Source organism: Moschus berezovskii, chromosome 19 (genome assembly GCF_049115385.1).
Source record: "Moschus berezovskii isolate FMDL1 chromosome 19, NW_MosBer_1.0, whole genome shotgun sequence".
Taxonomy (NCBI): domain Eukaryota; kingdom Metazoa; phylum Chordata; class Mammalia; order Artiodactyla; family Moschidae; genus Moschus; species Moschus berezovskii.
In genome coordinates this window covers 73227939-73253521 of record NC_142478.1, presented here as the reverse complement: position 1 = coordinate 73253521, position 25583 = coordinate 73227939, and the positions used below count along the sequence as shown (strand labels likewise).

The following is a 25583-nucleotide window of genomic DNA, read 5'->3' as shown; positions in this document are numbered from 1 at the left end:
TTCCAAAAGCAGCCTAGAATCAATCACCTTGTTAAGAACTGTTTGTAGTTTTGTGCACAGTGAAGCACGGCCTAGTGGAGAACTGCTTCCCCTCCTTGTGCCCTGAATGAGAACCTTCCTTTGTGTCTCCAGTTCTCCATCCTCCAGGCTCTGGCTCCCAGGCAGCTGCTGTCAGCGTTCAGACGACTCCTCAGAATGTGCCCAGCCGCTCAGGCCTGCCCCATGTGCACTCCCAGCTCGAGCACCGCCCCAGCCAGAGGAGCAGCTCCCCTGTGGGCCTCGCCAAGTGGTTTGGCTCAGACGTGCTACAGCAGCCCCTGCCCTCCATGCCCACCAAAGTCATCAGTGTAGATGAACTGGAGTACCGACAGTGAGCAGGGCAGGCAGGCTCGCTCGCTCACCAAAGCCTGGACCTGTGGCGGCACCCTGTTAAGGACTCTGTTTCATCTCACGTTGGTTTACGGCTTTTACTTTGTAGCATTCTTGTGTGAAGCTGTTTAGGGGCACCCAGGCACCTGGTGTGGTCTGCGTCATGACGGAAGGAACTTAACCAGTCAGTGGAGTCTACATGGTTTGAATACAGGATGCAGTATTGTCAGTCCTAGAAAGTCTTTTTTTGTAAGATATGTGAATGAAGTGTTGGTGTCTTCACCAAGAGGTGGCACCTTAAGGGTTCTGAGGAAATAAATGTATAGACCCTTATGTACAGACCTGTGTATAAACAACTTTTGTACATACACATAGGATAGCTTTTTTGAAATTATACAGCTGTACATAAAAGTAGCTGGTATTAGTTAAGCCTGTGTCAACATTTTGGATTTTTTTTTTCACTTGTACAGTTGGGGCTTTTTCTTTTGATTAAAGTTGCATATGCTAAGTGTGTGAATGAAGTGAATGGCACTGTTGTGTTTATTTCTTCCTGAATCCCTTCCCCTTCAGTAGGTTCTTGAGGGAAATTACCTTGAGTTTTTTCTGTAAGACTCATGGAACTGAACTCTGATTGGGAGGAGGAAGCCTTGGCCCTCTTTCTTGAGCCTTAATGACCCCAATGGGCGAGTTTAGACTGAGCTGACCCTATAGGTAGTCAGTCTTGTGGCTAATATCAGATGATAGTGTGTAATTTCTAAAATTAAATAAACCCACCTAGTGAAAATAATTTATTGGGTAATCAGGTATATGGTCATTTGTCACGTCTGCTGGGGCAGAAGTCAACGGTTGGCTTCCTGTTCTCCAAGTCAGAGTCCCCAGTAGGGAAAACTGGAGCCTCAGAATTCTGATCCATTTCTGAATTTTCTCCATATGAACTTCCCTGAAGACTCTGGTGCCCACGTTAACTTCTGCTGTGCGCTTCCTCCTCTGCCCTGTTCCTCTGTACCAGAACTACACGCACAACACCGGGGAAAGGAGTCCACCAGAACAACGATGGCTGTGAGGCCCCTTTCATGATGAAGGGTTTTATTCCTCCCAATCTGAGGTGACAAATCTCAAGCTCCTCGACTTAGTAACTCAGCCGATTTCTCAGTTCTTATCCATTTAGGGCCCTCAACTCTAGTTTGACTTCACAGTAGAGGCTCAAATAATGAAGCCATTCTGATTCATAAGTGAACTTAGCAAGATGAGTGGATTTTGACTAAAAGGTTAAAAAAACAGCCTATAAACCCGGAGCTGCCCACCCTGCCCTGTACTTCCAAGAACACAAAGCAGGCAGCTTTTCAACAAAACCTGGTTCTGTGGATTGAGCACGAGGTCTGTCTCTTCACAGTACTTCAACCTCACCCCTCCCTCCCTGCAGTGGGATCTGTTTAGAATTCTCACAAATGCTTTGTTTCATAAAGAATATGGAAAACAATCTCAAGCAAAGTGGCAGAACAAAATCCTGAATCCAGTTCCATCTTGTGTGTCCTTTCACCTCCTTTTCCTTTCATACTGAACCAATGGTCCTAGGTGTGGAGTGGGGAGGATTGGTTTGAAGCTACTAGTGAGGAATTCCTTCTTAGGCTAGAAGCTTATACGACAGACATGAACAAATGTAGGCACCAAGCAAAGGGCAAAGCCAGTAACTGGTGAGATGGAGTCAGAAGAAAATAAAGGAATGTTGCCAAGAACAGCAAAGCAGAAGCTGAATGCACAGATCTTAAAGCTATTTTGGTGAATGGGAGTAGAGGCAAAAAAAGAATACAGTCTTCAGAAACTAAGCCAGCTATGGAGTACGGAGAACATGACGGCGTGCTGTCTCTCAGCTAATAAGCCATCTTACGTGGAGCAACTCTGGGAAGTCTAGCAGGCATAAGACAAGCCTAGACGCAATCAAGGCTGGAGGGATGTGCAAAGCCTCCTCAAAGTGAAACAGCAGAAGGCCACAGAGAATCTCGTGCAAGTTGAGCGGTCAGGTAGGAAAGAACACTGCCCCCGCCCCTAAGGAAGCAGTTGAGCAACAAGTACTTTGGAAATTGGTAATAATCAATGAGAAGTAGGGGAAAAAATGGGAAAGTACAGGAACTTCTGTGATGGTCCAGTGGTTAAAACGCCACACTCCCAGTGCAGGGGCTCGAGGTTCATTTCCTTGTCAGGGAACTAAGATTCTGTGTGCTGTGAGGCAAAATGAAAAAAAACTGAGCTAAATTTTTTTTTTTTTTAATGGGAAAGTACAGCCAGGTCTTATAGGAGATATGACAGCCTCTTAAGGCAGAAAGGAAGTCAGGTCCACTGGCCTATAAATGAAAGGGATAAACTCCAGGAATGAAGATAACATACTGGAGTAAACAGACTCTTCAGTATTCTACTCCCTTTACTAACAGCTGGTCCAAGAATGGGTATGAGACACAAACAGGAACTGGCTCTGCAGCTTCTGGGAAACGGCTTCACCAGAAGTTAAGACTCAGCCTCTTTAGCACCCTCCAGATACTGGTATAAAGCCCAAGGCTATAAAGATATTCTTCGACTGTGAGGGGAGCCATTTGCCCAGCAAAGCAGTGAACAGGATGGCATCATGGAAAGAACTTGTTTCGTCAGTGACCTACCAGCTAGCCCATCTGAGCTCCAGACAACTTATGTGAGAGACCAAGTTTTCTTCCATTTCAGCCAGTTAAGTTATTGTCTGCTATTAAACACAGCTTAATACTTCTGGCCACCTGATGCCAAGAACCAACTCATTTGAAAAGACCCTGATGCTGGGGAAGATTGAGGTTGGGAGGAGAAGGGGATGACAGAGGATGAGGTGCTTGGATGGCATCACCAACGCGATGGACGTGAGTTTGAGTAGGCTCCGGAAGTTGGTGATGGACAGGGAAGCCTGGCGTGCTACAGTCCATGGGGTCGCAGGGAGTCAGACACAACTGAGCTGAGCTGAAACACAGCTAAAAGCATTTGAAAAGAAAAATGAAAATTCAAGTCATGCTGTGACAGTCAAACAACCCTAGTCGTGGAGTTCAGGAAGAGAAAGCTGTGCCCTGTAGGAATAACCCTCCTTGGTGGCCCTACCCCAGGCAGCATTCCAAACACAAAACTGTACCTCTCCCAGAACTCCCAAGTCTGAGACCAAAAAGGAGAGGTAGGGTAATTCTCCCCTTAAACACCAGGGGGCCACTGATGGGGGAAGGGGAAGGTGTGGAAGGATGGAAGCAAAAGCCATTCAAAGCATATCCTGAAGCCTTGGAATGAACCCAGATTTCAACATCTTTCTCAACATTCTGGCATTTCATTGCCCAATGAAAGTGAATTTGAGGATTCCCCAAAGCCCAATATAAGCTCTGCCTGGAGAGTAAACCTTGCTGGAAATCCCGTGTCTCAGAAAGCCAGTGTCTCTCTGAAAAGCCAGAGTAGACAAATTACAGCCTCTATCACAAATGTCCAGTGATATCAAGATCTACCCCCTCCAAAGTGAAGAGCACACCAGGCCTGAGAGGCTTATCTCCTGGGCCTGGGGACAGGGTTAAGCCCAAGCTCCAGGAAGACAACCGTCACTAAGACAACAAGAGTAGCATGCCCTGGAGCAGGCCAAGCACGTGGACAATCCCACGTCCTCACTGCTCACACCCTGCCAGCAGCTCTCGTTCACGTTGATCTAAAATCAAACCGTCTTCCTGTAAATGTTTCCCTTGCTGACTTTCTCATGGACCGCCCTTCTCTATCATCCCTGCAATCCATAATTATATAATCTCTGACTTCTCTCTCCAAAGAGCAAGGCAGTTACCAGGTTTAGATCTCTCCTCCTATATGCCCACACCCTCCCTCTCCCATATTCTCACTAATCCATTCCAGACACAAAGATTTTTGCCAGTCAGTTTTCCACTACCAACGCAGCCCCTTTAAATTCCCTTACTAACCTTTCATGATGTCCTTAGCACCCTCTCCAGCAACCCCGACCCCATTACTCCCTACAGCCTACCCTCCCTCCCGCCTCCATACACACAGGTGCACCCACAAACCTGCTCTGATCACACTTGACTGCCTCACCTGCACTGGGCTACCTCCATGCTTTCATCCAGGTCACGTGGTTGCGGCCAGGACTGCCATGGGAGTTCAAGAAGGCTGGGTTATGGCAAAGGAGACAGTGGCATGCAGCTGGCAGCACAGTTCAGCTCAACACTCAGCCCAACACTGATACACAGCTGTGCTCTAACTAAAGGAGGGGAACCAGTGAAAACAGCAGCCAACACTCCCCAAGTACCCACATATCAGACACTGTGCCAATAAGCATTTTACAAGCACCACCCCTTAATACTAAGAATCTCCATTCTAGAAGGTATTATTACTCTCTCCATGTTACATGAGGAAACTGACACTTAGAGAGATCAAGTAATTTATGCAGAGTTCCACGGCTAATTAAAGGTGGGCTTGCCACTCAAAGCCCGACGTGTCTGGTCAGAATATTTTACTGAACCACCATCTCCCAAGTGGGCTAGATTTGCAGGGAATAATCAGTTAACTCACATCAAGTCCTTCCTTTCTCCAGTATCATTAGAGAAAGGCCACTTGAAAGGACTAAAAGCCACATCCAGTTGGAAGCATTTCTCATGAGTAACCATCAGGTGAAATGCTGCAGTCACATTTTTACCCATTTCACATCCAAGACCAAGCTCCCAAGTACCTCTTCTGCAGTTGCCTCACTATATATAACCATCCTCATTCAATCCATCTCAAAACAAACTCTGACAATGACACATGAACTGTACATAGTCAGCTGGCCTACCAGGTCCTTTATACAGCTCAACATATAAGGTGACACCAAGATAAGACAAGTGAAGTTCCAAATTGGGTGCTTCCATCTCCCTCCCTGTATCCTGATCCAGTGCCTGTCAAACCCAGGAGGGGCTTGGAGTCAGGTGTTTGATCGTGGAGAAAGCTGCTAGGGTTGGCCCAGCAGATGGGCAAGGGGATGGCATCACTTCTTCACAATCTGAATGACATCCTCGTCCTCCAACGTATGGTCTTTACCCACTTTTTGAGGATTGTGTTTCACAGAGAGACCCCACACCAGAGCACTGTATGGAAGGAAAAAAAGAACATTCAGTGTAAATACTCACCTAGCTTCTACGTACCTAGGTGTCACTTTCTATTTAGAGTTAACATTCCAGTTCTTAAGAGTCAAAGGCCTGCAACAGACAAGGTTCCCTATCCCCAGTCAAAGCCCAAAGGCTTTAGCTTCCCTTGAAGTGTGGCACACTGGAGCCTTCACATAAAAAGTGGAAGACTTGAAAGTTATGTGGTTCCCCATGCTCCAGAGCCAATTTATGAAAGTCAAGGAAAAAAATACAAATGAGAAGTGTGACAAGACTAATTTAAATTAAAAGGAGAAAGCATAGACTTGTTACAGAGAAATACCCTGAAATAACTGATTAGAAATTGATTCCTACAAATGCAATGTTAGTTACAGAATACTAGTTTTTATTGGGTCTATGAACCATCAGTGGTTACTGGTAAGAAACGTAGGATACCCTTCCTTAGCCATACTAGGAAAACTCTTATCAAGAGGGTATTTACTTATCCAAAAGGTTTCGGGGGGGCCCCAGTACCCAGTGAAGTCCAATATGATGCTGGCAGGAAGAATTAACATTTTGTGTTTACCAAGAGGAAAATGAATTAACAAGAGAACCTCAGAGCAATTTGTATTGCTAGCCCTCCCAACTTGAAAAGGTGTTTAGGGCTCTTCCTGCTCCAAGTTGGCATGGTGTCACTTTCTGTTTTGATTTAGCATTTAAGATGACATTGCAAGGTTCTAACCAAGCAAGCATTTCCTGATGCCTAATTTCTATAACGCTATCATAAGAATTACTCGTTAGAAGAATCAGTAGCTCACAGGGAAAAGAAGGCACCACATGCCATGATACTTACTATTTAAATTCTTTGATAAGATTTTTGTGGATCTTCATGCAGAAATCCTCCACCGTGGTCCTAGAGTAAGGCAGCACCACTGGGGACGTGTAATCGGGCAACTGGCCCTTGGGTTTGGTGTAACTAGAACACAGAGGGAGCAGAGGCTGTTTACTTCTTAGACTGCTTCATACGTAAACACAACTCAACCCAGAAACCAGACACGGATAACCTGTATCTTGAGGGAGAAGGTGCCCTCAATATGGCCTTGCAGATGATAGGAATTAATCTCCAAAAACAGATTATGTTAGTGAGTTCTAGCAGGTATTATTTTTGGACAGTCTGCTTTAAGTCCTACAGTAATAATACCCTCTCCACTAAGACTTACATTCTCACTAGTTTCAGATAGTCCCAGATCTTTTCCAACAGGTCATCAAAATTCCAGCGGTGATGGGCAGAGATGGGTACACAGTGAGGCACCTTATAGATAATATCCAATTCCTCAATGGAGATCTGATCAATCTTATTTAACACATAGATACAGGGGATATAGACTCTACAGAAAAAGAAGAAAAACAGTATGTTAGTCTGGAGCTGTGGACAAGACTGTCAGTCTGATTCAACAGCCCCTCACCCAGGACTCAAAATCAGAGACTCTAAACTGGAATCATAAGAAAGTCAGCCAAAAAAAAGAAAATGTTTCCTACCAAAATAAGGTAAAAAGTGAATTATCGGTTAAGAAGTAACAAAACTCAAGCCATAGTCCCGTCATGCAACTAATTACTAAGAAAGCATGCCGCAGTGTAAATAACATAAGCTTTAGAGTCACACAGACATGTCACTTTCTAGACATGTGTCCCTAGGCAATCTCAGAGTTAATTTCCCAGTTGTTTTATGAACTGTAAGAATGTAAAACATTTCTAATAATATAATAACTTCAAGAATTAAAAAAAAATTTTTTAAACACAACATCTAACAAAGTCACAATCCTAACTGTTCAATCAATAGGGCAGCTAAGGTTACTGATAATTAGGCAAGCTACAACTTCTCAGGCTTCAGTTGCCTCACTTATAAAACATTTAATTCAAAGCACCAGTTTTTGTCTGTTTTCAAAATACTAGAAATAACAGTAGTTTCAGTTATTACTTAATTTCAAATAGTAATGTCTCATGTTATGTAAGATCTCAGTTATGTACTCTTAGAGAAAACAGATACAGCCCGGTCTGCTCTAAGTTCTGCAGCACAGCCTACAGAATTTCTCAGATGGATTAATTCTGTGAGAGCAGACTAAGAACCTACTCTCTTGAACCATCATACAACACAGAGCTTAGGGGATGGTCTAGTTCAAAGCAAGCAACTGAAGCCAGCAATTTGATTATCATCATCAAACTTAAGAGCAAAGAAGGATGTTAGCAATCAGGACCAACCCTTCATTTTACCAAGAAAGCAAGGTCCATTATTATTTGAGGTAAGAGCACAACTGGAGTTAGAAATGATGTCTGCCAGATTCGCAGTCCAATGCTGTTTCCATTACAAGGCTTCCTATTCAAACTCAGGCATCATTTAGTGAGTACCTGTTTCCTTCCACCACGTCAATGAGGTCATCTGCTGTGGCATCACTACGCAGAGTCACATCAGCATTATGGATTTTGTACTCAGCCAGAATGCTCTTCACAGTTTCAGCATCCAGCTCACTCTGAGGGCACTGAATGGGCACAGAAGACAACTGGTCAGAGAGCAAAAAAAAAAATCTCCTAAAAGTATCTGTTGATGTACCCAGATAATTCTAGATAAAGTGCAAATTTATTTCTAAAGACCATTATCCTAGATGAGATAGGCTTTGAGTAGGAAATACTTAAAATCTAAAGAGGTAATTACATTAAAATGTCATATGGGTGGGCCCTAATCCAGTATGACTCATGTCCTTACAAGACTGGAATACAGACACACAGAGGAAGGATCATATGAAAACACAGAAGACAGCCATTTATAAGCCAAAGACAGAGGCCTCAGAAGAAACCAACACGGCTCACATCTTGATGTCAAATATCCAGGCTCCAGAATTAAAAGAATTAAATTTCTGCTGTTTACGCCACCCACTCTATACTACTTTACTACAGCAGCCAAAGCAAAAATACAGAAAGACAGCTTCAACTCAAACATTATGAGAAGATAACAGAAAAGATCTTTGTGACAGGACAGCTTAAGTCTATGCCAGTGAAATAATCTGGGGCTCTAGAATGTTAGATGTTATAGGAAATTCTCAATCCTCAATTATATGACTTAGAAGCAGCATTTGATAGAACCGATCACTCTTACCAATCTGAAACACTTTCTTTAATTGGCTTTCAGGATCCCAAACTTTTCTGATTTTCTTTCTTGACTGAGAAGTTTTATTTGCTGATTCTTCCCATCTCCTGGCATCTAATCATCGTGAGGGTGGAGGAAGGTATCACAAAGCTCAATCCTTGAAACTCTTTTCTATTTATACTCCCTTCCTCAGCTAAGTGATCTCAGCTAAGTTCATGGCTTTAAAACTGATATCCAATAAATTTATACCTCCAGCACAGATCTTTCTTCAAATGCCTATTTGACAGTAATACTTGGATGTCTAACTTGAGTGTTACTGGCATCTTAAACTGAATATCTGATCTTCCCCTCCCCTCCAAACCTATTCTACACTTAAATCCTACCATTTTAGTCACGAGAGTCCGTTTTCTAGCTCACAACAAAAACTCACCATCACCTCTTTCTCTCACAACTCACATCCAGTTTAGCTGTAATTCCCACCAACTATTTACAAAATCTTTCCACAATAACTACTCCACATCTCCTCCACTATTACAATTCTGATCTAAGAAACTATCACTTCTTGACTAGATTATTGTAATAACTTCTTAAATGGGTTCTGTGTTTCTGTTCTTAACCCATTTCAGTCTGTTTTCAACAAACAGAAACTGATTCCATTAAAACCTGAATCAATTTTATTCCACAGACTGGAACCCAACCATCTTCTGCAAAGTAAAAGTATGTATGGCCTTATGCTATGACTTCGTTTCTTACTACTCTTCTACTTGCTCATTCTGCTGGTCTTCAAACAAGCAAAGGCATGCTATACTTGCCGTGCACTTGGATATTCCCTCTACATGAAATGCCCTTCCTCAAGATATTCATTTGGTTCACTCCTTCTTGTCACCTCAGTGAAGATTTCTCTGATCAACCTACTTAAAACCAAGCCCTTCCACCAATACTCTCCATCCTCTTGCCCTAGTTAACTTCTGTCTTTAGTTTATCCTAACATAATATACTGTATCAGTGCAGCAGGTAGCACTCAAGACTCATGATATACTATAATCGCTCATTAATTTTGTATGCTACTTCCCCATTCGAATAAAAAGCCAGGAATTTTTGCCCCCTTATGAATTTCCAAATAGAAAAAGGAGTACATCAAGGCTGTAAATTCTCACCCTGCTTATTTAACTTCTATGCAGAGTACATCGTGAGAAACGCTGGGCTGGAGGAAGCATAAGCTGGAGTCAAGATTGCCAGGAGAAATATCAATAACCTGAGATAAGCAGATGACACGACCCTTATGGCAGAAAGTGAAGAACTAAAGAGCCTCTTGATGAAAGTGAAAGAGGAGAGTGAAAAAGTTGGCTTAAAGCTCAACATTCAGAAAACTAAGATCATGGTATCTGTCCCATCACTTCACGGCAAATAGATGGGAAACAGTGGAAACAGTGGCTGACTTTATTTTTCTGGGCTCCAAAATCAGTGCAGATGGTGACTGCAGCCATGAAATTAGAAGACGCTTACTCCTTGGAAGGAAAGTTATGACCAACCTAGACAGCATATTAAAAAGCAGAGACATTACTTTGCCAACCAAGGTCCGTCTAGTCAAGGCTATGGTTTTCCCAGTGGTCATGTATGGATGTGAGAGTTGGACTGTGAAGAAAGCTGAGCACCGAAGAATTGATGCTTCTGAACTGTGGTGCTGGAGAAGACTCTTGAGACTCCCTCAGACTGCAAGGAGATCCAACCAGTCCACCCTAAAGGAGATCAGTCCTGGGTGTTCATTGGAAGGACTGATGTTGAAGCTGAAACTCCAATACTTTGGCCACCTGATGTTGAAGCTGAAACTCCAATACTTTGGCCACGTGATGCGAAGAGTTGACTCATCTGAAAAGACCCTGATGCTGTGAAAGACTGAGGGCAGGAGAAGGGGATGACAGAGGATGAGATGGTTGGATGGCATCGCCGACTCGATGGACATGGGTTTGGGTGAACTCCGGGAGTTGGTGATGGACAGGGAGGCCTGGTGTGCTGCGGTTCATGGGGTCACAAAGAGTTGGACACGACTGAGCGACTGAACTGACTGAACTTCCATTTCCCCTGAAAGCCTAAAACAATGGTGGCCCATGGGAGGTGCTCTATAAATCTGTGTTGAATGAGTGAAAATAGATGATATCAGCAGCAATCTACTTCATGCAAGCATAAGCTTTAGTTTCATACCACCCCAAAGAGGAAATAAGGCCACAAAAGGAGTCGGAGATGGACTCTTGTCCTACTCTGTCAGTCATTACAATGTCATTGTATTACTTCAGTTAGCTCTGGGAGAAGCCAGGCAATTTCCAAAGGTCAGTGTCCACGAACCACAATCCACTCTCCACCCCAGTCCCTTCAGCAACCTACCCCATATCACTTTCTTCACTTACAGTGGCTGTGAGATTAATGCCTCCTTTATCCTTCTTCTTAAAGCCAATGTTGGGGGGTTTGCTGTTCAAGCGAATGCCAAAGCCTTCCAGTTCATTTTCAATTATCTTCTTATGTCCCAAGGGTTTCAGGACATCCAGAACAATCAAGATCAAGTTACACGTTCTGGCCACTGAAGAATTGAAAATAAAAAAATATCTTTCAAAGATCATTAAAGACCTGCAAACGCAGGAGATGTAAGAGACGCAAGTTCAATCCCTGGGTAGGGAAGGTCCCCTGGAGGAGGAAATGGCAACCCACTCCAGTATTCTTGCCTGAAAAATCCTATGGACAGAAGAGCCTAGTGGGCTACAGTCCATAGGGTCACGAAGAGTCAGACACAACTGAAGTGACTTAGCACGCATATATATACACACACGCATGAAGTTAAGGTTTCCAAAGATTTATGCCAGAAGTCACTCTGCAATGTATGCTTTGTTTTCTATTAGTGCATTGACAGATGTGTCTAGATCTAGATATACTAGCATTCTAGATATACTAGCAGAAAAATAATTTGGAATGAAGATACAAACCAGGTAATAACCTGAATCTATGAAAAAGTCCAGAAAGATTTAAAACAGTAAGAATTCTAAAAGAAAAAAGTTAGCATATTTTTTTGTCAACTTTCTTGAGCTATAATTTATAAAAAATAAATAGGACCCATACTAAGCATACAATTTGATGACAAATGTATACACCTATGTAACCACCATAGCAACTTAGATTTGGAACATTTCCATCATCTCCAAAATTTCCCTTGTACCCCTTTGCAATCAATCTCCCTTTCAATTCCCAGTCACGCACTGCTCTGTCACTACAGGTTAAGTTGCATTTTTAAGAATTTTGTATAAATGGAACCATACAAAATGTAGTCTTTTGTGCCCAACTCTTTTCATTTAGCAAGTTCCTGATAGTCATCCATGAATGATTTCAAACCTGTAATTCTATAAATAGCTAAATTATTAGTGTAAGGGTGGAATAAAAATACTTTCAAACATGAAAAAAACAAGAACAATTTACCTATCATTCACTCTTTTTCATTAAGTTTCTAAAAAATGAACTTCAGCAAAACATGAAAATAACCCAAAAAAGTTAAGACAACAACTCTAAGAAACAGGGGATCCCATATTACAATCTGAGCCATGCAAAAAATCTGGAGCTACACTGTCCAACACAGACTCCACTAGCCACCTGGGGCTATTCAAATTTAAACTAAAATTATAAAATTTAAAATTCCATAACTCAATTGCACCAGGCACACAAAGTCCTCAATAGCCACTGTATTCAAATATCTAGAAAAATACTGATTGATAGGCATTTGATCTACTGGAACATTTGAAAACTATTAGCAAACAGAAAAGTAAACAATTATTAACTCAATGAAAAACAAATTTAAAAAGCAGATTTAAAGAGAAAAGAAATCAAGTCATAATACAGTACTTAGCACTGAACAAGTTACACAGTCATTACATAATAACATAAACCATGACTGATGAATTAACTAAAAATTATGATATAACTTCTTTGAAAAAACAGAAGAGATTTGGAGTACGAGAGAGCTAATTTCCTACCATAACATGAAACCAATAGATGGTATTTAAAATTAATTAACCATGAAACAGTAATATAAGCATAACGTTTTAAAATATAAAGTAGAAGAAACAGTCGAAGACTTGACAGTACTTGCCAACAGGGAATGACAGTGGAGATGAAAACAGATGGAGTAGCAGATTACTGCAATTTATGATTAGCCTTTTTTTTAAAGGTTGTATCATGTGGCTTGTGGTCCTTGACCAAGGATTGAATCCACTCCCTAAGCAGTGAAAGCATGGAGCTCTAACCACTGGACAACCAAAGAATTCCCCTATGATTAGCCTTTTATAACATTTTACTTTAAATGAAAAGAAGAAAAGGCATGAGTGGGAGTCAGGAAACCTGAGGTCTACCTCTGAATCTGTCACAACAGGGCAACACTGTATCAAAGCACTTCACTTCTCCTGTCCTTCTTTTCCCTTCAAATGGGGGTCTGGACTGTTATTCTCTGAATCCCTTCAAGTTCCAACATTTTGCTCCAGTGAGAAGTCAGGTAAAACTATTACCTTCACTGTGGTACCAACTCCAAGCTCCACAGTCCCTAAAGGAACAGCACCCAGTAAAGAGATGATATACCAGGACGGTGGCCCCAGAACACTCACCTGCAATGACTTGGCGGCCTCTACCTTTCCCATCCTTAGCACCCTCAATGATACCTGGGAGATCCAGAAGCTGCAAGATTAAGGAGAGAAAAGGAAAAGCTGGTTATAAATCTGAACAGATTAAACAGAATGATTTAAGTACTCAAAATTTAGGAGATTGAAATCCTATCTTCCTTGTAAGTGAATGTATAAATCTTACTTTTACTAAGCATCTACTACCTACCAGCTGCAAGCTTCTTATATACTTTATCTCATTCAAAATACCTAGCAAGTCTGTGAATAAGGATATTTGTTGAGGTTCACAGAGGTTAGGTGGTTTGCCCAAAGTCACAGTCCAAATAAATCATATTTTAATCCACATCTTGGGGACACAAATCTGTAATTCTACCTTAGTATCTTTCAATATTTTTCCACTTTTCAGAAAGTTGAACCTCCACACATATTCCTTACTATAGATAATAACTGGATCACACTATTCACAAGTGATAAATCCTGAGACCTTGGCAAATCCTCCAATTCACAAAAATTTCTGCAGCCATTCTTAAGCAAGCACGTAAGAATCACCTATAAAACAATTCAGAATGCAGATATTTAAGCCCTATCCCTGCAAATTCTGCTTTGCAGAATTAGCACACCAAAGTAGGATTCAGATACTGATCTGTATTTCAAAAGGCTCCAAAGGTGACTCTGATATGTGTCCTCAGTTGAAAACAACCACTCAATTGCCCAGGAAATGCAATAAAGTAACACTTCACATAAGTCACAGTGTATGTACCTAATGATGAGAACATCAAAACCAAAACTATAGCACTCATGATTCAAATTCATAAACTACAGTTATAAGCTCTTAAAGAGTCTGTTACGAGCATATGTAAAAATCTGACAATAACAAGGGCTGTGGCACTGTATGGCCAATACTGAATTATCTACATGAACAGACAGAGACATAGTTGCAGCTTATCAAAACATCACTTACAACTAGTCCAGTGGTTAAGACTCTCCACTTTCAATGCCGAGGGCCCGGGTTTCATCCCAGGTCTAGCACTAAGATCCTACAAGCTGTACAGCATGGACAAAGGAAAAAAAAAACAACAACTATCTTTTGCAGTAAGCATATCTGATATTACAGAAATATACTTCACATTAAATAAACCACAAGGAAAAAGAAAGAACTCAGGAGGTGTTTAGAGTTCAACTTTTCCATTCAAGAACCTGCTCAAAAGCTCCTCCCTATTCCTCACTACATAATAAATAACATTACCTCCTCTTGGACTGCAAGGAGATCCAACCAGTCCATTCTAAAGGAGATCAACCCTGGGTGTTCATTGGAAGGTCTGATGCTAAAGCTAAACTCCAATACTTTGGCCACCTCATGCGACGAGTTGACTCAATGGAAAAGAGTCTGATGCTGGGAGGGATTGGGGGTGGGAGGAGAAGGGGACGACAGAGGGTGAGATGGCTGGATGGCATCACCGACTCGATGGACCTGAGTTTGAGTGAACTCCGGGAGTTGGTGATGGACAGGGATGCCTGGCGTGCTGTGATTCATGGGGTCGCAAAGAGTCGGACACGACTGAGCGACTGAACTAACTGACTGACTGACTGACCTCCTCTAAAACTGGGACTAGTGAGCACACCAGATCTTGATTTCCAAGTACCTATCTCCAACAAAAGGAAGGAACAGCTCCTTCAGAAGTGGTTCATTGCAGGGCTGGGGCAGGAAAAATATAAGATAAGCCTAGGGACTTCCCTGGTGGTCCAGGGGCAAAAACACTACACTTCCAATAATTCAGGGGGCCTAGGTTCAATCCCTGATCAGGGAACTAGATTCTGCATTCTTCAACTATGACCAGGCACAGTGCAATAATTAAAATAATATTTCCTTTAATATTAAACTGAGAAAAAAAGAGCAAGAGCTTTCTAACTGTGGCAGCTGAACATGGTGGAGAAATTTACTGAGGCCCCAACACACACAAAAGCAAGTTAACTTAAGCTTTTCTTGAGAGGAAAATATTTAAAATTAAACTATTTAAATATTTTAAATTACACTGAACTAAATTTCACCCAATAAAAATAGACCATGCTTTACATATATGAATTTCAGATTACAACTAAGAATTGAGAAAAGAAAATATGTATCTTCAAATCACATAACTATGATTTTAAGAACTGGATGCTAACCTACTTCAAACTCGAATGCCTTTAGAGGTTAAAGCAGATATATGTGCAAGTCCATATACATACAAACACACACATATATGACAACAGGAGTCCTAGGGACACTGGCAAGGTGAAACATAAGCCTATAATTTTTAAAGCACTGTACATCCACGTTACAGGCCAATCTCTGACTATGTGAAACATCAGTTTTCTTCTAACATCACTGGTTAATTGGTTAGTTGGTGGTTCAGCTACTACTTGAACATCTCCAGACACAGTAACTAATTACCTCAAGAGGTACTATTCCATTTTTAGGTAACTTTATTGTTAAAAAAGATCTTCCTAACAATAGCAACAACAACAAAAACCAGAAATCAATCTCCTTATAATTATGAGATGGTTCTAATTTTATATACCATTCCCCAGAGAGTCACAGATAATGAGTCCTCTGCCACAAAAGAGCCTTTTAAAAAACATTTTGGGGGCAGTCATTTTAATCCAGTTAAACACACCTACTAGTATGCCTACTTAACTTGGTTTCTGGAGAAAGTCAAAAGGGAAGGAAAAACAGGCAGAGGGCACAGATGGAAAAGAAAGCACCATGAAAAAAAGGAAGGAAAAAACCTGAAAAGTTCGAGACTGAAATAAATGAAGGTTTTGAGGAAAAGACAAGAAAAGAGAGGGGTTATACCAAGAGGCGCCATAACATCTCTTCAGGAAAGAGGTTACTCTCTGAACTGACAAAACTGACTGTCAACAAGATTCTGAAACCAGATAAAATTAATCAGTGGTCCAGATATGCCCAAGTGTCCTCATTCTCGTTATATACATTGGCTTGGAGTCCTAGAAAGGTACGTGTTCTAATGGTACCTAACCAGAAAGAAAAAAAGTCACTGAAATTGCCACCAGGACACTGGTCCCTCCTTACTTCAGATTCTATAATAAGGAAATATGAATGCACTTCACAACTCACTGTGTAACTCACTGTTTAGAGGGAAAACAAACGCCTACACTAAAGAGTTTTTAAATGCTCTGCCAAGGCGCTGGAGGCATTATGATTTTCAAGACAAACAGCAATTCTCAGTATTTGTCAACCTACTAAATCCAAAAAGCTCACAATTTCACTGTTAGATTCTACTACACTGCTTTCAACAATAACAGATCCAAATCTTTGGAAAGCTGGATTTTTCAGAGATTACTATGGCAAAAATTAAGCAACACACAAAAATCAGGGTGGAAAAAGAAACAAATGTGGCAGCATTCAATCTGACTCCAAAGTTTGAGAAGTTACATGGTACCTAACAGTGTCCATATCCCATTAGTAAATAACTGTAGCTGTAAGGTCATAGATAATTGTTTGGCTCTAACTATTAAAGGAACAGAACCATTAGGTTACTTCTCTTGGCCTGGAGCACCACAAACAACTACTGGAAACAGAAAAGCTGTCAGGAAATAATTCCTAAGACACTAAGGGTGTGAACCTACTGAGACACTAAGGGTTTGGGAACCTCTAGCCTAGATTCAAATGTCATGAAATTCAGAACCTTACCTTCTTAGCTGTGGAGCCAAAAAGAAAGTGTTCCATCATATTTTACAGATATCTTTCATACCCAAGTGGACTCCTCATTTGGGAGCCCTAAATCTATCATCTATCTAACAACTGTTGAAGACAACAACTTCATTAAGCCTCACAGATAAGAATTATCTTCTAAAAAGGGTCTGATCAAGTTATTCTTTATTAAGAAGTTTCTAATGGCTCCCAGCGATGTACAAGGTAAAATTCAACTTCCTCAGCAGGCACATAAGAGCCTTCATAATTCAGCTCCAATCTACCTTTCCAAATTCAGTTTCTACTACTCCCTATCCACAGCTAAGCTCAAACTACAGGCTGTTCCCCAGTACAGCTGCTTGAAACTGCCCTTTATATTCTCCAGCTGATAAAATTCTAATAAACTTCAAAACCCATCTTACTGTCACTTTCTGTGTAAAGCTTTTTCTGTCTTACCAGACCTTCCCTCACCCCATCCTCAGGTGGAAAAAGCAGTCCTTCCTTTCTCTGTGTTTTTACAAACGGTATTTTTATTTATATGCACTGGTCTTCTCTGTCTCCCCTGCTAGACAAAGAGGTTCTGGTAGATCAAATACAAGGCTTGGCATATAGAAAGTTCCAAATAAGTTCTTTTTAAATGAATGGAAGAATTCACTTCTTCCTGTCCTTGGCCTGCAGCCTAACTTACCTGGATCTTAGCACCTTTGTATCTGATGACGCCAGGCACAGTGGTCAGAGTAGTGAACTCATAGGCTGCCACCTCAGAATATACCCCTGCCAGGTTACTGAGCAGTGTTGACTTCCCCACAGATGGAAAACCCACAAACCCAATTCGAGCATCACCTGTCTTGGCAACATCAAATCCTAAAACATCAGTAAATATAAAAAGAAGAATGTTATCCTGGAGCGTTGAGACTCAAGCAATTCCTTTTACATTGTGGTTGCCTACCCCTCTAAAACCTATTTCTCCAACTTTTAACAGTTTATCCCTAAGGTAGAACTTAAGCACACAAAATTCCCCCATAGCAATTCACAGTATTTAATGGATTGCTTGATGAAAAACTTTATACCTCTAACTGTTGTTATATACCTATATACAGTATTTAGGGCCCAAATATTATACGATAATTGATCTAAAAAAAAATTTTTTTCCCCTACAAACCCTGGGAACTGTGTGACTAACAAGAGTTTTCTTCTCTTACAATTAGTTGCAATCAAATTCAAAGCCAAATTTGTGGCCCTTCTCTAGACGTGTACAGACCTTGTGACATTACTTTTCATACCAACTTTCTCTTCGTTTCAACTTATTCTTTCTACCTTCACTTCCCTTTGCAGCAACTTCGTTTATCTTGTCGACTCTTTATTTATATATTTCACTGAGCCAACATAAATCTATTTTTGATCTGGACAGGATATACATAAACAAAATCCATATACATATACATACTTAGAATATTCTTTAGCCTTTGAAATCAGAAGAATTGGGAATTCCCTGGTGGTCCAATGGTTACAACTGTGCACTTTCACTGCCAAGGCCCAGGTTCAATCCCTGATTCAGTAGGGGAACTAAAATCCCACAAGCAATGCTGTATGGCCAAAAAAAAAAAAACCCACACAAACCCAGGAATCAATGGAATAAAAATAAACACAATTCAAGAATTTAAGCTTAGAAAACATAAATCTACTTTGATAGATATTTCTAAACTAGTTTTTACCATATGCCTTTACTACTTTCATAATAATTACACATACACAAAAAGAAAAACCCAAACACAAACCTTCTCCTGGTCCTCCACCTCCACCACCTTTTGGAGTAATGAGCTCTCTGCGAAGCTTAGCAAGACGAGCTTTAAGCAAACCTAGGTGGTGTGCTGTGGCCTTGTTCTTCTGAGTCCGAGCCATCTATTAGGGAGGAATCACAGCCATAAATCAGAAGCAGTTCCTACAAGCTAAAACATCTGGAATGAATGCTCCCCCAGCACTGAGAAGGATGTTTCTTCTAAATCCTACTAACGTCACTATACCGATTCTAAGTCAGACTTTAAAAGACTAAAAATCCATTCTCTCCATCACCCAGTCAATTCGCCTCATTACAGAGCAAACAACTGAGGCCCAGAGAAGAAATGTGACCGAAATCATTACAATCAGCGTTCACAGATTAGACTACAACTCAATTGCTGAACCCTTTTCAACTGCTTGTACCCCGTCTACCCCAGTCGATTTTAAAGAGCTCTGAGCCCTTCAGACAGAAGAACCACACAACAATCCAGGTGGAATCAAAACTACCACAGATGACAATTTACTCCCAGACCCTATTCCCGAGAGCAACACTCTGGGAAAGGGGGACACCAAAGCAGAGACTGGGGAAGAAGGGGTGTGAAGAAAGACACTGAGGTCCGTGAGCAAATCAGGGCTAAAGTGAGGAGACAGGATTCCGTGCTGCTTCACAGAAAAGAAAGAGAAAACTGAAAGTTCAGACAGGAGCCGAACGCTGGGTGGGGGCGCCAACTAAGGCGCAAAAGTATGGAACGCGGGCCCGGGCTGAGGGGAGTCAAGGAAAGCGAGCCGAGGCTGAGGGGAGGCCGGCAACGCGGCCCCCGGCCTGACACGTCTGAGGGGAGTTCAGGCGGGAGCAACGCCCCTTTAGAGGAAGGCTAGGACCGAGTGTTCGAGCGTCCATTACCTCGGCTTCGATCTCCGCGATCTTAGCTAGGGTGCTGCTCATGGTGGCGAGTTGCAGGGGACTCAACGGCCGCCACAGGAAAAGTTCCCCGACTCACAGTCGCCGGCAGCCCAGCCACAACCACCCGGAGCTACAGCAGTGCGCAAGCGCGGTATTTCCTGTTCTCACGAGAGTTCCGCGCGTGGCTCACCGCGAGATTTACAACGTGAATTGGTTTCCTCCTCCTCCTCCTCAGCCAAGCCCGCCCCGTCCCGCGAGGCAGTGCGGTGTCATAGAGCCCGCGGGAGTCGGGGCCAGAGAGGCCGCCCCGGTCCTTACCTCCCCGAGCGCGCTGAGGGTCGCGCGCCGCTCGGCCCCGCCCCGCCGGACGTGCGCTCCGCGTAGGGCTCCGCGCCCAGCGCCGGGCGCGTGGTGCGTGAGGAGCGACTCCTCGCTGTGGACCCGCAGCAGTCAGACCCTCTTTCCTGAAAAGGGCACCCACATCTTCCTCGCCAGCACCGACGGGTCCTGGGGCCCCTTTCCTTGCTGGGGAGACACCCCGGCGGACTGCTTGGCCTCCTGGGTTGATGTGGAGGCCGATCTTCAGCCTGCCTTGTCCTCTTGGGAAAAGAAAATACCCACTTTCCATCACTCAAAATTATTTTTAGGTGTCTGTTTTGTTTACCCCCCAACCCCGAGTAAAGTGCGTGGCGCTTGGTGAGTCTGCAGTAAATGCATGCTTGAATAATTCCCGAAGAACCGGTTCTTGGAACATTGCTTGTAATACTGAAAAACTCTAAACTGTGTTAAGGATAATTAAATAGCGGTACCTCTATGCTATGAATTACTGTTTCAGGCATTAAAACGTAGATCTGTGTGGTCTTAAAGGATGTCCAGGACATAGTGTTTAAATTAAAAAATGGTAGCAAGGCTGCACCTACGTTGTGATCCCATTTATGTTAAAGTTCAGTTCAGTTGCTCAGTCGTGTCCCACCCTTTGTGACCCCCTGGGCTGCAGCAGGCCAGGCCTCCCTGTCTACCAACTCCTGGGGTTTATTCAAACTCATGTCCATTGAGTAGGTGATGCCATCCAACCATCACATCTCATCTCATCCATCAGAACAAGACCCAGTTTCCCCTCAGTCAGTCTCTCCCATCAGGAAGCTTCCATAAGCCTCTTATCCTTCTCCATCAGAGGGCAGACAGACTGAAAACCACAGTCACAAGAAACTATATCACATGGACCGTAGCCTTGTCTAACTCGATGAAACTATAAGCCATGCCGTGTAGGGCCACCCAAGATGGATGGGTCATGGTGGAGAGTTCTGACAAAACGTAGTCCACTGGAGACGGGAATGGCAAACCATTTCAGTATTCTTGCCTTGAGAACCCCATGAACAGTATGAAAAGGCAAAAAGATAGGACACGGAAAGATGTTAAAGGTAGATGTTTATATAGTTATACAGGGTTAAATGGTCTGAATTAAAGGATACAATTTCAAACAGTGGGATGGATGCAAGGAAAAGTGGAGAAAGCCTTTCACTTCTTACTCTGCATTACTGTCGTTCAATTTTTTAAGAAAAGATTAATGTATCTATGCATTATTTGTGTAATAATAATAAAATTTAAAATTTCAAAAGGCTCCTCTTCCCCAGTGTCTTGTGCAGAGGAAGCCAGGACGCCCAGAAGCTGTGTGCTGATTTTGAAAGCTGCTTCCTGCAAGATCAAGGAATTCTTGTTAATAGATTGATTGATCCATTGGGAGTCCACAGGCCAGGCCTAACCTGCAGGCTGGCCTCCACTCAGCCCTGGGAAGGAAGTTTATTTATCTAAATTTTTAAGTAAGAACAATTTCAACTTGCCAGAGATGCAAAAGGAGGTTTTATCCTGCATAAGGGAGGGAATGGGGAAAGAAAAGCTTTTATAGAAAGTCCCGAAGGACTCAGAAGTTTCTTCTTTTTTTTTTTTTTAACCTCAGTCTTTTCATAAATAAATTAAGGGGTGATGAGGTAATTAGATCGTGCACCATCTAATGGAGGAGGGAAGGAGAGGAGAGGAAGTCCAGCTGGAATGGAATATGATCAAAGATCAGTCTTAAAAGACAGAAAAAATCAAATCAGCAGGACTTTGCTAACTTAGAGTACTTAAGGAATTAATTGGCTGACAATACCAAGGGCATGATGCTGTGTGAAGAGGTTCTCTTTAGCAAATCTGTCATAGAAGCCTGCAGCTAAGTTAACTACTTCATTGACCAAAGACACCCCAGGACCCACCTTGGGGGCCCCAACTGTCAGGATTGTGCCGAAGGGTAATATTGATCTCTGTCAGGGCCTGTGGTGGTTTGGTCACTAAGTCATGTCCTACTCTTGCGACCCCATGCACTGCAGCCCACCAGGCTCCTCTGACCATAGGATTCTCCAGGCAAGAATACTGGAGTGGGTTGGAATTTCCTTCTCCAGGGGATCTTCCCAACCCTGGAATGGAACCCAGGTCTCCTGAGCTGCAGGCAGCTTCTTTACCGACGGAGCTACCAGGGAAGTATTCCCAGGTCCTAGGTGGCCATCTTCTTCATCCAACAAACAGTAACTGAGCTCCTATTGCTGGTTGGCACTGTACCAGGTCTGAGGACAGAGCAGAGAGCGAATAAGGCACTGTTCCTGTGCTTAAGTATCAAGGTTGGGAGGCCAAGTATGTATGTGTGTGTGCGCGTGTTTTAGTCGCTAAGTCGTGTCCAACTCTTGCGACCCCATGGACTGTAGCCCGCCAGGCTCCTCTGTCCATCCGCCAGGCTCCTCTATCCATTCTCCAGGCAAGAATACTGGAGTGGGTTGCCATTTCCTTATCCATGGGATTTTCCCAACGTAGGAATCGACCCCGGGTCTCCTGCACTGCAGGCAGATTCTTCACCGACTGAGCTGTGACAGAAGCCCTTGGGAGGCCACGGCCAGGCCTTAAAGCTCAGCTTCTAAGAGCTATAGCTAGCCCAGGTCTGCTGGGCACTAACTACAACAGAAGGCCTTTGGGCCCTAGGGCTAAACTACTAGTGCCTTGGCACTGTGTTTCTAAAAAAAAAAAAAGGAATAAAAGAGAGGAAAGACAGGAAAAGCTTTGTCTCTCGCCAGGACACTCCAAGCATTTTGAAATAACCACAGTTCTTCAGACGTGCAGGTGTTCTCTGCACTTGGGTTTTATGCTCAGGATACTTTTCTCCCACCCTTTCCTTGGACCACCTACACCTAGATAACTCTTCTTCAACCTCATGGTCTTCCAGTCCATACAGTCTCTGAGAAGCCTCCCTTGAAACTTAGGACTGGGCAGAGAGCCGCCAATGGCTGCCCAGGTTTTCACCCCATCAGAGCCACGGTCACTCTACTGGTTTGCTCCTCTGACTCCCCACCAACCCCTGAGCCTGTGAGGGTATAAATCCTCAACACCAGCATGGGGACAGCTACAGGCAGGCCTTGAAACATATTTAGTAAACAAATGTAAATAATTCTAACAGTCAAATAATACAGGTTGTACACCAGGAAAATAAAATGAAAATAAAAACAAGACGGGAAAAATTTTTTTTAAGAAGAAGCTTAAAAGATATGTAACTTTTCCCCTAAATGACCATTTATACTTTATCTCCAGACACAATAGTAAGGTAAGCTGAACATCTGTGTCTGGTTAACAGCAGGAGAAATAACAGGATAATGATACATGAAAAAGCCATGTTACCACTTTTTTAATTGGCTTCAAAATTCCCAGATACAGAAAGAAAAAATAAAAAAGTCCCAGATACTGTGACAGTAGAGGATGGGAAGCCCTCCGTGAAGGATGGGCATTAACATCACTAGTGAGTGACTTGTTTTACTTTTAGAAGGGCCATTCTCGATAATGTGCACATCTAGGGCAGTGTGAGCAAACTCCAGGAGACAGTGAAGGACAGGGAAGCCTGGCGTGCTACAGTCCATGGGGTCACAGCTGGACATGACTGAGCAACTGAATAAAACAACAGAGCACGATGAAGACAGTCCTTCTCCACAGACACATTCGCTCTTAAATGCAAAAAGGAAAAAAAAATACACCAAAGTTTTCACTACAAGTCTGCCTCTTCTGCCATTCAAGTGGGTGATTCCTCGATTTGCACGATACAATCTAGTCATTACTGTTCAGTATATACTAGAGCCAGGGACTGTGGTAGGCACTAGGGATGCAAAGATAGGAATCTTTTATCCCCTAGGAGAGGGGTAAAGGTATGAAAATACCCCCAAACTCATTAATACAAGACCCAATGAGCAATGCCAAGTTTCGGAAGAGATATAAACAAGCTACCTTGTGGGGTTCAAAGAAGGAAGTGCAACCTCTGGTTTGGGTCAGAAAATGGCTTTGAAAGAGACGTGCCAGGGAAATGGAGATGGAGATGAAAGAAAGGGAACCTTCCAGGCAGATGAGCAAAGGCAGGGCAGGGGAAGCACTGTGGGCTTCAGAAGTGCCATTAGGCTGAAGTGAGTGTATGGGCTAAGGGCGTCTCAAGAAAGGAAATTATTCCCAAACACCAGCAAACATCCTGCTCATCCGAGATGGGGAATATGGTCGGGGTGGGCAGTCATTCGGGGGCAAAGAGCAAATCAGTTCAGTTCAGTTGCTCAGTCGTGTCCGACTCTCCAAGACCGCATGAATCACAGCACGCCAGGCCTCCCTATCCATCACCAACTCCCGGAGTTCACTCAAACTCATGTCCACAGAGTCGGTGATGCCATCTAGCCATCTCATTCTCTGTCGTCCCCGTCTCCTCCCACCCCCAATCCCTCCCAGCATCAGAGTCTTTTCCAGTGAGTCAACTCGTCGCATGAGGTGGCCAAAGTATTGCTGTTTCAGCTTTAGCATCAGTCCTTCCAATGAACACCCAGGATTGATCTCCTTTAGAATGGACTGGTTGGATCTCCTTGCAGTCCAAGGGACTCTCAAGAGTCTTCTCCAACACCACAGTTCAAAAGCATCAATTCTTCGGCGATCAGCTTTCTTCACAGTCCAACTCTCACATCCATACATGACCACAGGAAAAACTATAGCCTTGACTAGACAGACCTTGGTTGGCAAAGTAATGTCTCTGCTTTTTAATATACTATCAAGGTTGGTCATAACTTTCCTCCCAGGGAGTAAGCGTCTTTTAATTTCATGGCTGCAATCAGCATCTGCAGTGATTTTGGAGCCGCCAAAAATAAAGTCTGACACGGTTTCCACTGTTTCCCCATCTATTTCCCATGAAGTGATGGGACCAGATGCCATGATCTTCGTTTTCTGAATGTTGAGCTTCAAGCCAACCTTTTCACTCTCCTCTTTCACTTTCATCAAGAGGCTTTTGAGTTCCTCTTCACTTTCTGCCATAAGGGTAGTGTCACCTGCATATCTGAGGTTATTGATATTTCTCCCGGCAATCTTGATTCCAGCTTGTGCTTCTTCCAGCCCAGCGTTCCTCATGATGTACTCTGCATATAAGTTAAATAAGCAAGGTGACAATATACAGCCTTGATGTACTCCTTTTCCTATTTGGAACCAGTCTGTTGTTCCATGTCCAGTTCTGACTGTTGCTTCCTGACCTGCATACAGGTTTCTCAAGAGGCATGTCAGGTGGTCTGGTATTCCCATCTCTTTCAGAATTTTTCACAGTTTATTGTGATCCACACAGTCAAAGGCTTTGGCATAGTCAATGAAGCAGAAATAGATGTTTTTCTGGAACTCTCTTGCTTTCTCCATGATCCAGCGGATGTTGGTAATTTGATCTCTGGTGGCTCTGCCTTTTCTAAAACCTGCTTGAACATCTGGGAGTTCACGGTTCACATGTTGCTGAAGCCTGGCTTGGAGAATTTTGAGCATGACTTTACTAGCGTGTGAGATGAGTGCAATTGTGCGGTAGTTTGAGCATTCTTTGGCAAAAGAGCAAATAGTACTTGCTAAAAGATAACTC

At 42.9% G+C, this 25583-nt stretch overlaps 2 protein-coding genes across 10 annotated transcripts in view; one reads left to right on the top strand and one right to left on the bottom strand.

The window, feature by feature from the left end:
* EIF4ENIF1 (eukaryotic translation initiation factor 4E nuclear import factor 1) overlaps positions 1 to 1795 on the top strand; it is a 40468-nt gene extending 38673 nt beyond the window's left edge. For all 7 annotated transcript variants that reach the window (XM_055404335.2, XM_055404334.2, XM_055404336.2 and 4 more), the window contains one exon: positions 133 to 1795. In XM_055404335.2, the coding sequence (XP_055260310.1) occupies positions 133 to 374 (242 nt within the window). In that variant the 3' untranslated portion in view covers positions 375 to 1795. The remainder of the gene's footprint in view (positions 1 to 132) is intronic.
* A 3376-nt stretch (positions 1796 to 5171) lies between these two features.
* DRG1 (developmentally regulated GTP binding protein 1) overlaps positions 5172 to 25583 on the bottom strand; it is a 78027-nt gene continuing 57615 nt past the window's right edge. The window contains exons 1-9 of one of the 3 annotated variants that reach the window (XM_088828342.1): positions 19970 to 20113; positions 18747 to 18870; positions 17657 to 17832; positions 13260 to 13329; positions 11028 to 11197; positions 7887 to 8017; positions 6701 to 6868; positions 6334 to 6456; positions 5172 to 5483 (exon numbers count right to left, since the gene is read on the bottom strand). In XM_088828342.1, the coding sequence (XP_088684468.1) occupies positions 5384 to 5483; positions 6334 to 6456; positions 6701 to 6868; positions 7887 to 8017; positions 11028 to 11197; positions 13260 to 13329; positions 17657 to 17832; positions 18747 to 18870 (1062 nt within the window). In that variant the 5' untranslated portion in view covers positions 19970 to 20113 and the 3' untranslated portion in view covers positions 5172 to 5383. Of the gene's footprint in view, positions 5484 to 6333; positions 6457 to 6700; positions 6869 to 7886; positions 8018 to 11027; positions 11198 to 13259; positions 13330 to 17656; positions 17833 to 18746; positions 18871 to 19651; positions 19815 to 19969; positions 20114 to 25583 lie in introns of those variants that run through there. The other 2 variants (XM_055404340.2, XM_088828341.1) reach the window with 2 other exon arrangements.